The 13,885-nt window shown below is 42.7% G+C and overlaps 1 protein-coding gene across 3 annotated transcripts in view; it reads right to left on the bottom strand.

The window, feature by feature from the left end:
* The window catches only part of APPBP2 (amyloid beta precursor protein binding protein 2), a 143,509-nt gene extending 140,858 nt beyond the window's left edge, over positions 1 to 2,651 (bottom strand). For 2 of the 3 annotated variants that reach the window (XM_033921878.1, XM_033921881.1), the window contains exon 1: positions 2,271 to 2,651. In XM_033921878.1, coding sequence (XP_033777769.1) covers positions 2,271 to 2,408 — 138 coding nt within the window. In that variant the 5' untranslated portion in view covers positions 2,409 to 2,651. The remainder of the gene's footprint in view (positions 1 to 2,270) is intronic. The other variant, XM_033921882.1, reaches the window with a different exon arrangement.
* Between the last annotated feature and the right edge of the window lie 11,234 nt (positions 2,652 to 13,885).

Raw genomic sequence — 13,885 nt, 5'->3', positions numbered from 1 at the left:
AAAGACCTAGAACAATTGCTTTCGCCCACTACTTATGAGGAATTTAGGAAACATCTGAAAACACACCTGTTCCTAAAGTATCTAGACAACTGATCCTCTCTTCTCTCTCCCCTCTATAGCGATTAACTTGATCACTCTCTCCTCAAAAATGGATTTCCTGTCCTATTAACCCTCTTTCTTCCTCCCCTCTTAAAGTCAATCAATTTGTACCTTTGCTTAATCTTTGTAAACCGCATAGAACTTCACGGTATTGCGATATATAAGCTGTTATTATTATTATTGATGAAAGCCGGCTCAGGCAGCTGGAAGACAAAAAAAAAAGAAAGAAAATCGCCACAAAGGTAAGGGGGCCTGCTGAAAGACAGTAAACCTTGCAGGCTTGACTGTGCAGATTTCACCACTTTTCTATAGCACCCAACTGTCCCTCCTAGTCCCATACATCTATTGTATTTCTACTTAGTGTTCAGGAAACCTGGTGGCCCCGGTATGCTTGTGGGGCGAGGGAGGGAGTGGAAAGAGGACAGGAGGAGCAACATCGGTCCTGCCGCCAAACATGCAGAGAAAACTGCGAACCCCTCCCTTCATATTGGACAATATTTCCCGCCCATCATACTGATTGGCTGCTTTTAAATGACATTTGCCATATCTGGTTTTATTTAATGTTAGTAGCTAGTTTAAACCAACTCCTAAAAGCATGGTTCTTGAAAATAAATTTGGCTCTCAAAAGAAATCTTAATCGTTGTACTGCTGATCTTTGGCTCTTTTGACTAATGAGTTTGACGACCACTGCCTTATCCCAATAATGCAGTGTTTTTCAAATTGTTTGCCCTAAAGAGATTCCGGGTGTGCCACAAGAAATTCCAGAATTTTACTTTATTTTTAACAATTCCCTTCATAAGTACACACTAAAATACATGACACTACATTGTGTATGGCAAGAATCTGTCAAAGTTATGAATATCTGTGTGTGTGTAAGGATACAACTGCCCAGAAAAGTCATACTTTGAGTGATTGGTCCTTGAAAGCTAACAGCAAGTAATTGTATTTTTATGCAGTAGTTATCCTAACTTGAGCAACAAAGCAATCAAGGCTTTGTTACAACAGCAAGTAATTGTATTTTTATGCAGTAGTTATCCTAACTTGAGCAACAAAGCAATCAAGGCTTTGTTACCTTTGGATCTTCTTATCTTTGTGAACTTGGATTTTCAGCTCTGACAAAAATTAAATTAAAAAAAAAGAGAGAATGACTACAGATGACGATTAAATGTGTGTTTCTTGTCTACTATCAAGCCACTTTTTTAGTTAATTTGCTCTCAAAAAAACAAGCACATCCATCACATTGATTAGCAATTCTATTCTATCTACTTTAGTTTCACAGTTGTTACATTACACACACATAGCTTAAAGAACTTTAAATACATAAATCTCAAATTTATATTTCGGTTGGTTTTGCAATTTTATAATTTCAATTTTAATGTGCCACGTAAAACTTTTGCTGTTTAGTGTGCCAGAGCTAAAAACATTTGAGACACTGCAATAATGCAACCGTTTCTTCTTGTTATATGATGGAATATGTTTACTACTGTAACATCCCAAATATAAAAACAAAACCCAAAGCAACAAAAATAAGGACACCTTCAAAAATCCCTAATGTGCAATGCATTCCACTGACTTTTACACCAACAATGCTATAATGTGCTTTAGACTCCCCGTCAGTAAGCTGGCCATAGCGATGCTGTGACAGCTGTCTGCTTCTCCAACAAAAATCTATGCTTATATAAGTACAGTATTATTTCAGATACTTTTTTTTTCCCCATAAGAGAGAAGGAATCCCCATCCATTTCTTTCATACACCGCTCTTCCAGATACAGTATACAATACTCACTGATGGACGAGAGAAAATAAAAAGCCAATGAAAGGGGAATAAACTTCCTTAAATAACATAAGCCAAACAAGAAAACCCCTCTTCCCTTTACACCTCTGGCTGGGGGCGGGGAAGAACAATAAAATCAATACAGTCGAAAATCGATAGGTAGCTATAAGCTGAGAGGTACCGAACCAAAAGATGGAACTACAGTAGGGCAGAACACAGTCATTTTACCCAGGAAAACCTGGAACTATGTCTCCAAACAGCTGTCTAGTCTTGTGTTGTGTTCTGGTTTGATTTTTTTTTTTTTTGGGGGGGGTTTGCCTGGGGATAGTGGACTGGGTAGACCGATAAGGGTACAGCCCCAGGCCATCCCAAGCCCCAACCACGGTGGCGTGCTCACCTTGTAATACACGTCAAACTGTATGTTCTCAGGCAGGGAGCGGATGTCCTTGCGCGAGCGGCTGTAGTTGTCCACCACGGCGGAGATGGCCGTGTTATAAAGAGTCTCTGGGATCCACTCAAGCTCCGCCGCCGCCATGTTGTTTTTCTATCCCTCCCCCGGGTCTCGTCACGCAGACCTCCTCCCCCCTCCCCCACCTAGCGACGCAGGAGAGAATTCCGCACAAACATCCAGGGGAAGCAAGAAGCACCCGGGGGGGAAAAAAAGAATAAATAAAAATCACAACCAGCACTCCTCACCACCGCTTAACGGGGGGGACCACCTCCAGCCGCCGCCTTCACGGCATTTATTTATTTATTTATTTTTCTACCGCCCGCGGACTTCCAGCTTTTATTATTTCTTTCTCGCTCTGCACTACGTTGCGCGGCGCATTGACATCATCACGTACACGTGGGTGGAAGACTGGCTTGTCCGTGTCCTTAAGGAAAGAGAACGGTGGAGCGTTGTTGCAGCTGGGTGGATTCTGGTGTTGCTTTCTCCTGATGAATAGGAGAGGGGGGAAACGTAACGTTCCCTTCGGGGGTCGCCACTTTAGACCCGAAATAGCGTACTTACCCTTCATTGATGTGACGTTTTATTCCCAAGCGCAATACGGCTGGATTAGAATTGCCAGAAGGGTAAACTAGCAGTTGGGCCACAAACATAATGGAAAAAAAATAGGTAAAGTGAAGAAAACTAAAGTTTAATTTAACCTGGAATACTGCCTGTGACGGTGTCAGCTGTTGAGAGAAAGGGAATTGATATACCACCTTGCTTTGGTTATAATTAAAGTGGTTTGCATATTGTATACAGGTCCTTGGGGCAATGGAGGATTAAGAGAGTCAGTCACAAGGAGCTACAGTAGTATCTAATACTGTATGTCATAACCTATCAGCCTAGCACCTCTGAGATAGTCCTACTCTCTCATATGTACTTACAGTCAGCTCCACTTAAGTGCACGTCCTTTGGACCAGTTTGCCATATGCGCTTAAACGGAGTGTGTGCTTAATAGGAGTACCACTTGTTAGTCATGAAAAATCACAGTACGCTGTCGTCAAATGCAATAAAACTTTTGTTTTCTGCATGCAGATTGCACGATTCAGGCTGTGTATCTGACTACTGATGCTGTAAAACTGTCCATAATCGTGACAGACATTTATCTCCAGATAACAACACAGCGTGTGTAGGGACTTCAGTGTGTCTGAGAAGGAAACAATCTCTGCAGATGGTTCATTAGTTGTGATGTCAGCAGCAGTATCTCTGTCATCAACAGAGATACTGTTGATTACAGTTGTTGTTGACAGTTGTTGATGACTTGGTTGTCTGCAGTGGCCTTTATGACTGTACAGATATTGGAATTAGTGCTGTCAGATGATGTGGGAGATTGTTGTCAACAGTGACACAGCTCAAACTCTTGTGACCAGAGTCCAACTGGGAGTTAAGTGGACGAAGTGTCTGCTTCAGTTGTCTCATCAGATGTGTGACTGAAGCTCACCTGTCGATAGCAATTTGAAATTGTTGATGTTGAGACTCGACTCCATGCCTCCCATACCATATGAAAAGTCGAGCACCATCATTTTTCTTGCCAGCTCATCAGCTCGGGAGCTGGATTCCATGCTTGCATCAATCACTGCCATCACATATCGTAGGATGAGTGACCTATAATGAGGTTTGAAGTTTGCGATTATCCCTTGGTCCATCGGCTGGATCAAAGAGGCTGTGTTGGTGGCAGAAACACGAGTTTGATGTTGGTTAGTCATACGTCATTGCTGTGTGCTGCACAGTTATCGCACAGCATTACAATGTGCCTCCCATGCCTTCTCATCAGATTGTCAATCTTCTGTAACCATTCAATCCATAATGTCGCTGTCATCCATGCATTTTAGTTGCTGTCATATGCAACAGGCAGGTGTTTAATGTTTTTGAAGCACCGAGGATTTCAATTCTTCCCAATCACCAGTGGCTCGAGCTTTTCACTACCATCCATATTGCAACTGAGCAGCAATGTCAATCGTTCCTTTGGCACCTTGAAACCAACAGCTTCGCTGCGTTTGAAAGCCAATGTTCCATCAGGGATGGCACGCCAGTAGAGGCCTGTTTCATCGGCGTTGAACACGTCACATGGTTCTTAACTTTTATGCCATTACGAACTTTCCACCTTTCTAACCATCCATTTGTCGCTTTGAAGTCTTCTACGCCCAGTTCTTCAGATAACTGTGCTGTTTTCTCCAGCAGCAGAGGTCCACTGATAGCAGTTGTCGACTTCTAGCTTCAGCAAACCATCGCAGCAACGCCTGTTCAACGTCTCCAGCCTTTCCAATTCTTTTCCTTTTTCTGGTAGGATTGCTGTTTTGCCAGTCTTTCAATATTGCTTGCTTTTTTTTGTAAATACGTGAAATCTGGCTAGGATGAACGCTGTAGAGACCTGAGTGAGGTAGGAGTGCCAGTGCACCTGATCAGGTTAATCAGATCACTCTACTAAGATCAAGAAGCTACAGTGCAAACCAGGTATGGCGATACAGAATGGTTCAAGATAAAAAAGGGTACAAGACAAGGATGTATCATCTCTCCTTTTTTTTTCAACTTCTATGCAGAAGTAATCATGAGGAAGTTGGACTTAGATGATGAGTGTTGGGGTGAAAATAGGCAGAAAAACCTTTAGCAATACACAGATGATACTACCCTGCTGGCAGGGTAGTGAGAAGGACCTCAATAATCTAATCCAGGGGTGCCCAACGCGTCGATCGCGATCGACCAGTAGCTCAGGAAGGCAACGCGAGTCGATCGCGGAGCCTATCCCGGGCTCTGTGATAGACTCGTGTTGCCGTCCTGATCTACGGGCCGATCAGCCTTCCTCTCCAGTTTTCTTTCTCCCTAGGGCCTTTTAGCTGGGCGATCCGCCCAGCTGTCATCTGCCGCTGCTGAACAAAAAACCGGGTCCTGCCTTCGCGGAAACAGAAAGTAGGCAGGACCCGGCAGGAAGAAGAACAAATGCTTGTCTCCCGCATTAGCCCGTAGCGAACGCTTGCTTCAGGGCTCTCAACATGTGCGTGCCGGCTTCTCTTCTCTTCCCTCCGAAACCGGAAGTTATGTCCGGGGGGGGAGGGGAGAAGGGAAGCCGGCGCGCACATGTTGAGAGCCCTGAAGCAAGCGTTCGCTACGGGCTAATGCGGGAGACAAGCATTTGTTCTTCTTCCTGCCGGGTCCTGCCTACTTTCTGTTTCCGCGAAGGCAGGACCCGGCAGCATTTCCCCTAATAAGTCGATCGCGATCTTGGGCTGATCAGCCTTCCTCTTCCCGATGGCAGAATTGACGTCAGGGAGAGGAATGCTGGTTGGCCGAAGCAGGGAGAGCTTGGGGCCTGTTATTGGTGGCGTTTGGGTCCTGGTCCCCGATGGCAATGGCAGTGGCAGTGGCTTGGGGGAGGGCAGGGAGAAAGAAAGAAAAAGGGCAGGCAGGGAGACAGAAGGAAAGAAGAGAAACAGAAAAAAAAGAAAGGGAGGCAGAGAGAAAGAAAGGGCAGGAAAAGTTGGGGGGAAGAAATGAGGTCTGGAGGAGAAGAAGCATACAGGCTAAAAGAAGGGAAGAAAAATTGTATGCACAGTCAGAAGAAGAAAGTGCAACCAGAGACTCATGAAATCACCAGACAAGGTAGGGAAAATGATTTTATTTTAAATTTTGTGATCAAAATGTGTCTGAATTTATATCTGCTGTCTATATTTTACACTATGGTCCCCTTTTACTAAACCACAATAGAGGTTTTTAGCGCAGGGAGCCTAGGAGTGTCGAGAGCAGCGCTGGGCATTCAGCGCAGCTCCCTGCACTAAAAACTGCTAACGTGGTTTAGTAAAAAGGGAGGGGGTGGGTATTTGTCTACTTTTGTATGGTTGTTACTGAGGTGACAGTGCATAGAGTCATCTGCTTTGACCTCTTTGAAAACCCTGGAATAGGAATGATGATTAACATTTTCTATGCGTACAGTGTGCGTTGTGTTTTTTTAAAATTTTATTGTTGGTAGATCATTGTGACTTGGTAATTTAAAAAGTAGCTCGCAAGCCCAAAAAGTGTGGGCACCCCTGATCTAATCTAATCCATAACTTATTAATTGCACTATACCAAAAAGGTTCAAGGCACTTTACATTCAAAGAGACCATAAAGTCTATGGAAAATACAAAAAACAATCAACAATTAAAATATCATCATAACATGAATATTACAAGTCTCATAAAAAAAGTTTTCAAATTTTTATGAAACCTTAAGTAGGTAGATTATTCCAAATTGTAATGGCAGCATAAGCAAAAGAGGAATTGAACTGTCGTTTATACCGTACTCCTCTAATCTGTGAAAAATGTAGTAATAGAATACTACATAATCTGGTGGAAGAATAAAGCAAATGAGAAAAAAGCAAAATCAGATTATTTGAAGAGTCGGTCTGTAATATATGATGAACTATGCAAGCTGATTTAAACTTAATTAGCCTCTCAACTGATAACCAATGAAGATTTTTATATGCTAATGCAACACTTTCATATCTTTTTAGACAAAAAATTAACAGCAGTATTCTGGAGTAGCTGCTATTTTTGGATCAGTTTTTATATTAAGTTCAAATATAAAGAATTACAGTAATCAAGTTGAGGTAACACTAACATCTGAACCAGCAGTGCGAAATGATGTTCAAAAAAGCACAACTTCACAAGCCCAAGTTTAAGAACATAAGAATTGCCATACTGGAACAGACTGAAGGTTCATCAAGCCCAGTATACTGTTTCTAAGAGTGGCCAACCCAGGTCTCAAGCACATAGTTAGATCCCAAGTAGAAAAACCGAATCTATGCTGCTTATCCTAGGAATACGCAGTGGATTTTCCCAAGCCATCTCAATAATGGCCTATGGACTTCTCTTTTAGGAAATTATCCAAACCTTTTCTTAAATCCTGCTAAGCTAACTGATTTCACCATATTCTCTGGCAACGAATTCCAGAGTTTAATATTTTCTCTTGTTTGTTTTAAATCTACTACTTAGTAGCTTCATTGCATGTCCTGTAATCCTAGTATTTTTTTGAAAGAGTGAACAAGCGATTCACATCTATCCTTTCCGCTTCACTCATTATTTTATAGACCTCTATCATATTGCTCCTGAGCCATTTCTTCTCCAAGCTGTAGAGCCCTAGCCACTTTAGCCTTTCCTCATAGGGAAGTCATCCCATTCCTTTTATCATTTTTGATGCCCTTCTCTGTACCTTTTCTAATTCTGCTATATCTTTTTTGAGATATGGCAACCAGAACCTCACACAGTATTCGAAGTGCCACCATACCATAGAGCGATACAAGGGCATTAGAACATTTTTCATCTTTGTTTTTCATTTATTTCCTGATAATTGCTAACATTCAATTTGCTTTCTTAGCCGCCACCGCATATTGAACTGAGGGTTTCAACATATCCACAACAATGACACCTAGATACTTTTCCTGAGCAGTGACTCCTAACACAGAATCCAGCATCACATACCTATAGTTTGGAGTTTTCTCATAATATATAAAATCTTCCTCCAAAAATTAGAAATTTTATCTTCAAATGTAAGAGAAGAGTCTTAAAGAATACCCAAAACTTTAGATGTTTTATCTACTTGCAGGGTAGTACCTGATTGTAGAGTAAGAAATGAAGGAACAGAAGACAGTAAATTGAGAAACCAAAGAACCTTTGTCTTATTTGCATTCAGTTTCAACTTATTAGTAGAAACCCAATATCCAATTCTATTCATGCAATCAGTGATCTTGGCTGAAATGTCCTCCTTGTTTTAACTTAATGGAATTAATAAAAAAATATCATCAGCATAGGATAACATACAGTACAAACTTCGGCTGACAAACGAAATAGAAAAGCCTTGTGGCACTCCACAGAAAGAAGCCCAGATCCTAGAAAAGGTTCCCTCTTTCAGCACGCTATAATTCCTATTTACTAAAAAATCGTTAAACCCAACTCACTCAATTTGATGATCAGCAAAATATGATGAACTGAATCAAAAATTGCACTGATATCAAATTGTAACAAAACAGATTGATAACCTTCTCTCAACCATTGCTTAACTTTAGCTGTTAATGTTAGCAATAGCAGCTCTGTACTGTGTTTGGGTCGAAACCAAACTGATTATTATGTAGACAGGAAAAATGATCAATGAACCTTGAAAGCTGCTTATTCACTAATGCTTCTAAAAATTTGGTTAAGAAAGGTATATTGGCAACTAATCTGAAGTTGGAGTGATAAAAATATTCCCCATTTCAAATGGTTAAGACTCCTCTGATAGCAGGTTGTTAAAGAAAAGTAGTAATCATGAAATTATAGCATCTGGAATCTTAGAGAATTCCTCTGAGCGTCGGAGCTTTTACCGCATCAGTCTGCGATAAAAAAAACCCTTGCACAGCTTGATAAAAGGGGGCCTAGATGAGGTGAGATGAAAAATAAAATAGGAGACCATTTTTTGATAGTGTGAATGAATGCAAGGTCATGGCTCTAGATTCCAGCCCCAGTTCTGACTGAGCTGACAGGCCAGAGGACTAGAAGGCAGGCCAAAAATAAAGGATTATCTGCAATTTAAGGATTTAAATTATTTTCTTTGTAAATCACCAAGGAGTTAAAGTTTCATATGGCCAAATATCTCAGTGACAGTGTTCAGTCAGTGGTTACAAACTGGGCCCTGGTTAAGGTGGACCCCAAGTCTGGTAACTAGTCCCAAGATTCTATATAGGTTGGCCAGAGTTGAGCACCTAAATTTGGGTGTAGATCCCAGATGTGCACATAAACTAATTAGTCAGGCATATTGGAGATGATAGAGTTGATTGGCACTTAATTGGCAGTAATTTGAAGTTTTGTGCTTATCTGCCCTGTGCCTAAATTTCATCACATGCAACTCAAAAGGGGTTTGGCCAGGGGAGGGATATGGCCCAGTCAACAGTGTTCCCAGAAATTAGGCACAATGATATAGAACAGTGTTCTTCAACCACTGGTCCATGGACCAGTGCCGGTCCACAGAAATTTCCTGCCGGTCCACAGGGCCAGCACGTGCATCAGGCCCAACACAGTGTTCTTCAACCGCCGGTCCACGGTGCGATCGATGCGGTGTTATCTTCGAGCCAGCTCCCTCTTCCTCACTGATTCAGTGCACAAAGCCATGGGCAGTGGCTCCTACGGGCATCCTGCGCCTGAACCGGAAGCCTTGGCTTCCAGATGAGGCACGGAACGTGCAAGGTGCAATTAGTACTATTATGGGAGCAGGGTCTGGGGTGGAGATTGGGTAGAGATGGGCGGGGTCTGGCCCACGACTTAGCCCAGTGTTCTTCAACCGCCAGTCCACAGACCGATGCCGGTCCACAGAATAATTCTTTTATTTCTGCCGGTCCATAGGTGTAAAAAGGTTGAAAAACACTGATATAGAATACTTGGATTTATGAACCTAATTGCCATCAGTTTGGCGCAATGATTTACACTAGGTTTCAGCAGCTGCATGTCTTTGTGCCCAAAGTTGGGCACGAATATCCATGCTTAGCACTATTTTATGAAGATTGTTTAGCACTAAGCAACCTTTATAGAATTGGAACTTAACGTAGATCTTAATAGTGTCTGCATTTTGGCGCCATTTACTGAATCTGGCCCTAGGTGCCATATATGAACATAAGCAATGCCTCCGCTGGGTCAGACCTGAGATCCATCATGCCCAGCAGTCCGCTCACGCAGCGGTACAGCAGTAATCCTCTATCTATACCCCTCTATCCCCTTTTCCAGCAGGAAATTGTCCAATCCTTTCTTGAACCCCAGTACTGTACTCTGCCCTCTGGAAGCGCATTCCAGGTGTCCACCACACGTTGGGTAAAGAAGAACTTCCTAGCATTCGTTTTGAATCTGTCCCCTTTCACCTTTTCTGAATGCCTTCTTTTCCTTTTATTATTCGAAAGTTTGAGGAATCTGTCCCTCTCTACTCTCTCTATGCCCTTCATGATCTTGTAAGTCTCTATCATATTCCTTCTAAGTCTCCTCTTCTCCAGGGAAAAGAGACCCAGTTTCTCCAATCTCTCAGCGTATGAAAGGTTTTCCATCCCTTTTATCAGACGCGTCGCTCTCCTCTGAACCCTCTCGAGTAATGCCATGTCCTTAAAGTACGGCGACCAATATTGGATGCAGTACTCCAGATGTGGACGCACCATCGCCCAATACAATGGCAGGATAACTTCTTTCGTTCTGGTAGTAATAACCTTCTTGATTATATATACCTTCTATTCGCTCTCTTAGCGGCCGCTGCGCCCTGTGCCATCGGCTTCATTGTCATGTCCACCATTACCCCCAAGTCCCTTTCTTGGGTACTCTCATTCAATAACATCCCTCCCATCGTATAGTTGTACCACAGGTTTCTGCTTCCCACATGTAATACTTTACATTTCTCAATGTTGAACTTCATCTGCCATCTCGTCGCCCATTCCCCTAGTTTGTTCAAGTCCCTTTGCAATTCTTCATAGTCCTCTTTAGTCTGAGCTCCACTAAATAGTTTGGTGTCGTCCACAAATTTTATTATCTCACACTTCGTCCCTGTTTCTAGATCATTTATGAATATATTAAATAGCAGTGGCTCGAGCACCGAGCCCTGCGAGACTCCTTCCTCACAATGGTGCTGCCTTCCTTGTATCCACTGACCTGGGATGCAGAGTCGTAGCCAGGTGATTGAACCAAGGTTTTCTGTATGACAATATAGAGGTCATAAGTTTATGAGGATAACAATCTACTAAATGAAGTAAACAAAATACTCAAAATTGTGCAGTGTCCACTGGAGGGCACAATACTAGAGACTTTGCAAGTAAAAAAAAAAATGAGGTGGAGAAAAAAAGCCTCTAATGTAGCAGCAATTTAGAACATAAGAATAGCCTCACTGGGTCAGACCAATGGTCCATCAAGCCCAGTAGCCCGTTCCCACGGGGGCCAATCCAGGTTACCAGTACCTGGCCAAAACCCAAGGTGTAGCAATGTTCCATGCTATCAATACAAGGCAAGCAGTGGCTTCCCCCGTGTCATTCTCAATAACATAGAAACATAGAGTATGATGGCAGAAAAGGGCCGTCGGCCCAATACGTCTGCCCACTCCAAAGAACCCTCCCCTTAAAAGAACACTCCCTTTAAGCAATTCCCCTAAGTGAACCCACATGTTTAGCCCATCGTTTCTTGAAGTCGGGCACGTTGCTGGCCTCAACTACATGACGGTGAAGAAGTACTTCCTGATGTTGCCATGAAGTCTCCCACCCTTGAGTTTGAGTGGATGCCATCTTGTTGCCATGGGACCTGTAAGGAAAAAGATATCTTCTTCCACCTCAGCACCTTTTGATAATGTGGCCTCCAAAACTGAACAGAACTTTTTGCTGGTTATGGGGGGCTCACGGTTTGCATACTGGGAAGCCCAGGGGTTGGCCTACTTGTTTCATCTGGTACACAAGGATGGCACAATGAAATAATTTGAGTTGTGTCAGGACTACGGCCTGACTTTGCATTGATAGGTTTGCCTATATGCAGACCCACCATTATTATTATTATTTATTCAATTTTCTATACCGTTCTCCCAGGGGAGCTTAGACCAGTTTACATTAATTTGTTCAGGTACTCAAGCATTTTCCCTGGCTGTCTTGGTGGACTCACAATCTATCTAATGTACCTGGGGCAATGGGGGAATTAAATGACTTGCCCAGGGTCACAAGGAGCAGCGTGGGTTAAGGCTGAGGCTGTAGCTTTAACCACTGCGCCACACACTCCCCATTAAGTGTCCTCTCTAACAAAAGACAATTTGTTTTCGTAGGCAGGAGTAACTGTCTATGGCCTATACCCTTGGATCTCAGATGAAAGTACCCCTTAAATTTCATCATCGTTATTTGAAGGATGAGACTCCCTTGCCTGATTATGTTAAATACCAGACCTCTTGGGCAAAATATCTTAATATATTATTACCTGATGATATTTTACTGAATGCTGTAACTAAGTTACCTGCTTTGTGAAAATATTTGTATTTTTGAGAAATGCAGTATAAGATGATATTTTGTCTGTATGTTTCGCCCAGACAGGCGTACAGTGCTGTTATGCCTATGGCCAGGGGGTAACTGAAACTCAGCATACTACGTGACATGTCTCCTCAAGTCTGCTTATCTCCTATCCTGACCTTCTGACCTCAGTGACCTGGGTGTTGCCAAAACAAAGAACAAAAGGACCTAAAACCAGGTTGACCAGGTGTCTGAGTGAAGACAGCTGGTTTCTGCAACAAGTCTGCTTATCTGCTATCCTGACCTCAGTGACCTGGGTGCTGCCAAAACAAAGAACAAAAGGACAGTAAAACCAGGTGGAAAGCTGGTTTCTGCAACAAGCCTGCTTATCTGCTATCCTGACCTCAGTGACCTGGGTGTTGCGTGCCTGAGTCGTAGTGAGGAAGCTGGTTACTGCAGAATCAGCTTGGATAACTATGAACTCAGCAGTTTTCACCCTATATAAGAACGGGACTTTGCCCCTAACATTAGAATCCACTTCGTTGCAACCATGGGACTGTCTCCTTTGGTCCACCCACCTATCAATTGCAGGGATTCCCAATTGTGAAGGATGGTGTTGCCTGGGATCACGGTGAAGCTATTTTATTCTTATATTCATATATATATATAAATATAATAAAGGGTTATTGTCTATGCTTTTATATTGTCTGTGTGCTTTTCTGAGTGTCACTGATCATCCCATCTGACAGAAATAAGTGGTGGAACATGTGCCCATTTTTGACCTACTGCAGACTGTGATAAGTGTGGTCATTTCGATTCTACCGTTGGCCAAATGTTTTGGTCATGTCCGGCCGTCCAGGCCTTTTGGACACAGTTATTTACCTTTATTGGACGAATCTGAAGGATGACTGTCCATTTTTTGCGTGTACTTCTATTTGGAGTTCTCCCTCCTCATCACCCTCCACAGCCAGGTACAAGTGCCTTTCTTCGATGGTCCATTTTGACTGCTCTCAAGTGTATTTTACTTCATTGGCTGGATTCTAATGCCCCAACTATGTCGCTGTGGAGGACTCGGATGATTCACTTGCTGGCTTGGGAACGTCACAGCGGGGTTTGCGTTTTACAGCCATCTGAGAGCTTTTCTGGACTACAATGACTCCCTTGGCCAGGAGTAGAAATTTGAATTGTTTACCGTGTTGCATTACGCTTTGGGCTCCTTTTACTAAGCCGTGCTAGCGGTTTTAGCGTGCGCTAGACCCTAATTCCAGCATTGAGCTGGCATTAGTTCTAGCCGTGTAGCGCAGGTTTAGCAGGCACTAAAATTCTACACGTGCTAAAAACGCTATCGTATTTTAGTAAAAGGAGCCCTTTGTGTTCTTTTTCTATCCTCCAGTATGCTGCTCTTGCTGTTTTAAGCTTGGTGGTATGGGGACTCTGGAAGGGGGGCGGTGGATTTTGTTATATTGAAAATTGTTTGAGCACTACTTCTGTGGCTGAAAATTTTATATCTGTGTTTTTTCTCTTGGCTCAATAAAAATAATTTAAACATAATCATTAATGTTCGAGGCTT

This window comes from Geotrypetes seraphini, chromosome 15 (assembly GCF_902459505.1).
Source record: "Geotrypetes seraphini chromosome 15, aGeoSer1.1, whole genome shotgun sequence".
Classification (NCBI taxonomy): Eukaryota; Metazoa; Chordata; class Amphibia; order Gymnophiona; family Dermophiidae; genus Geotrypetes; species Geotrypetes seraphini.
This window is presented reverse-complemented; position numbering and strand designations above follow the sequence as displayed.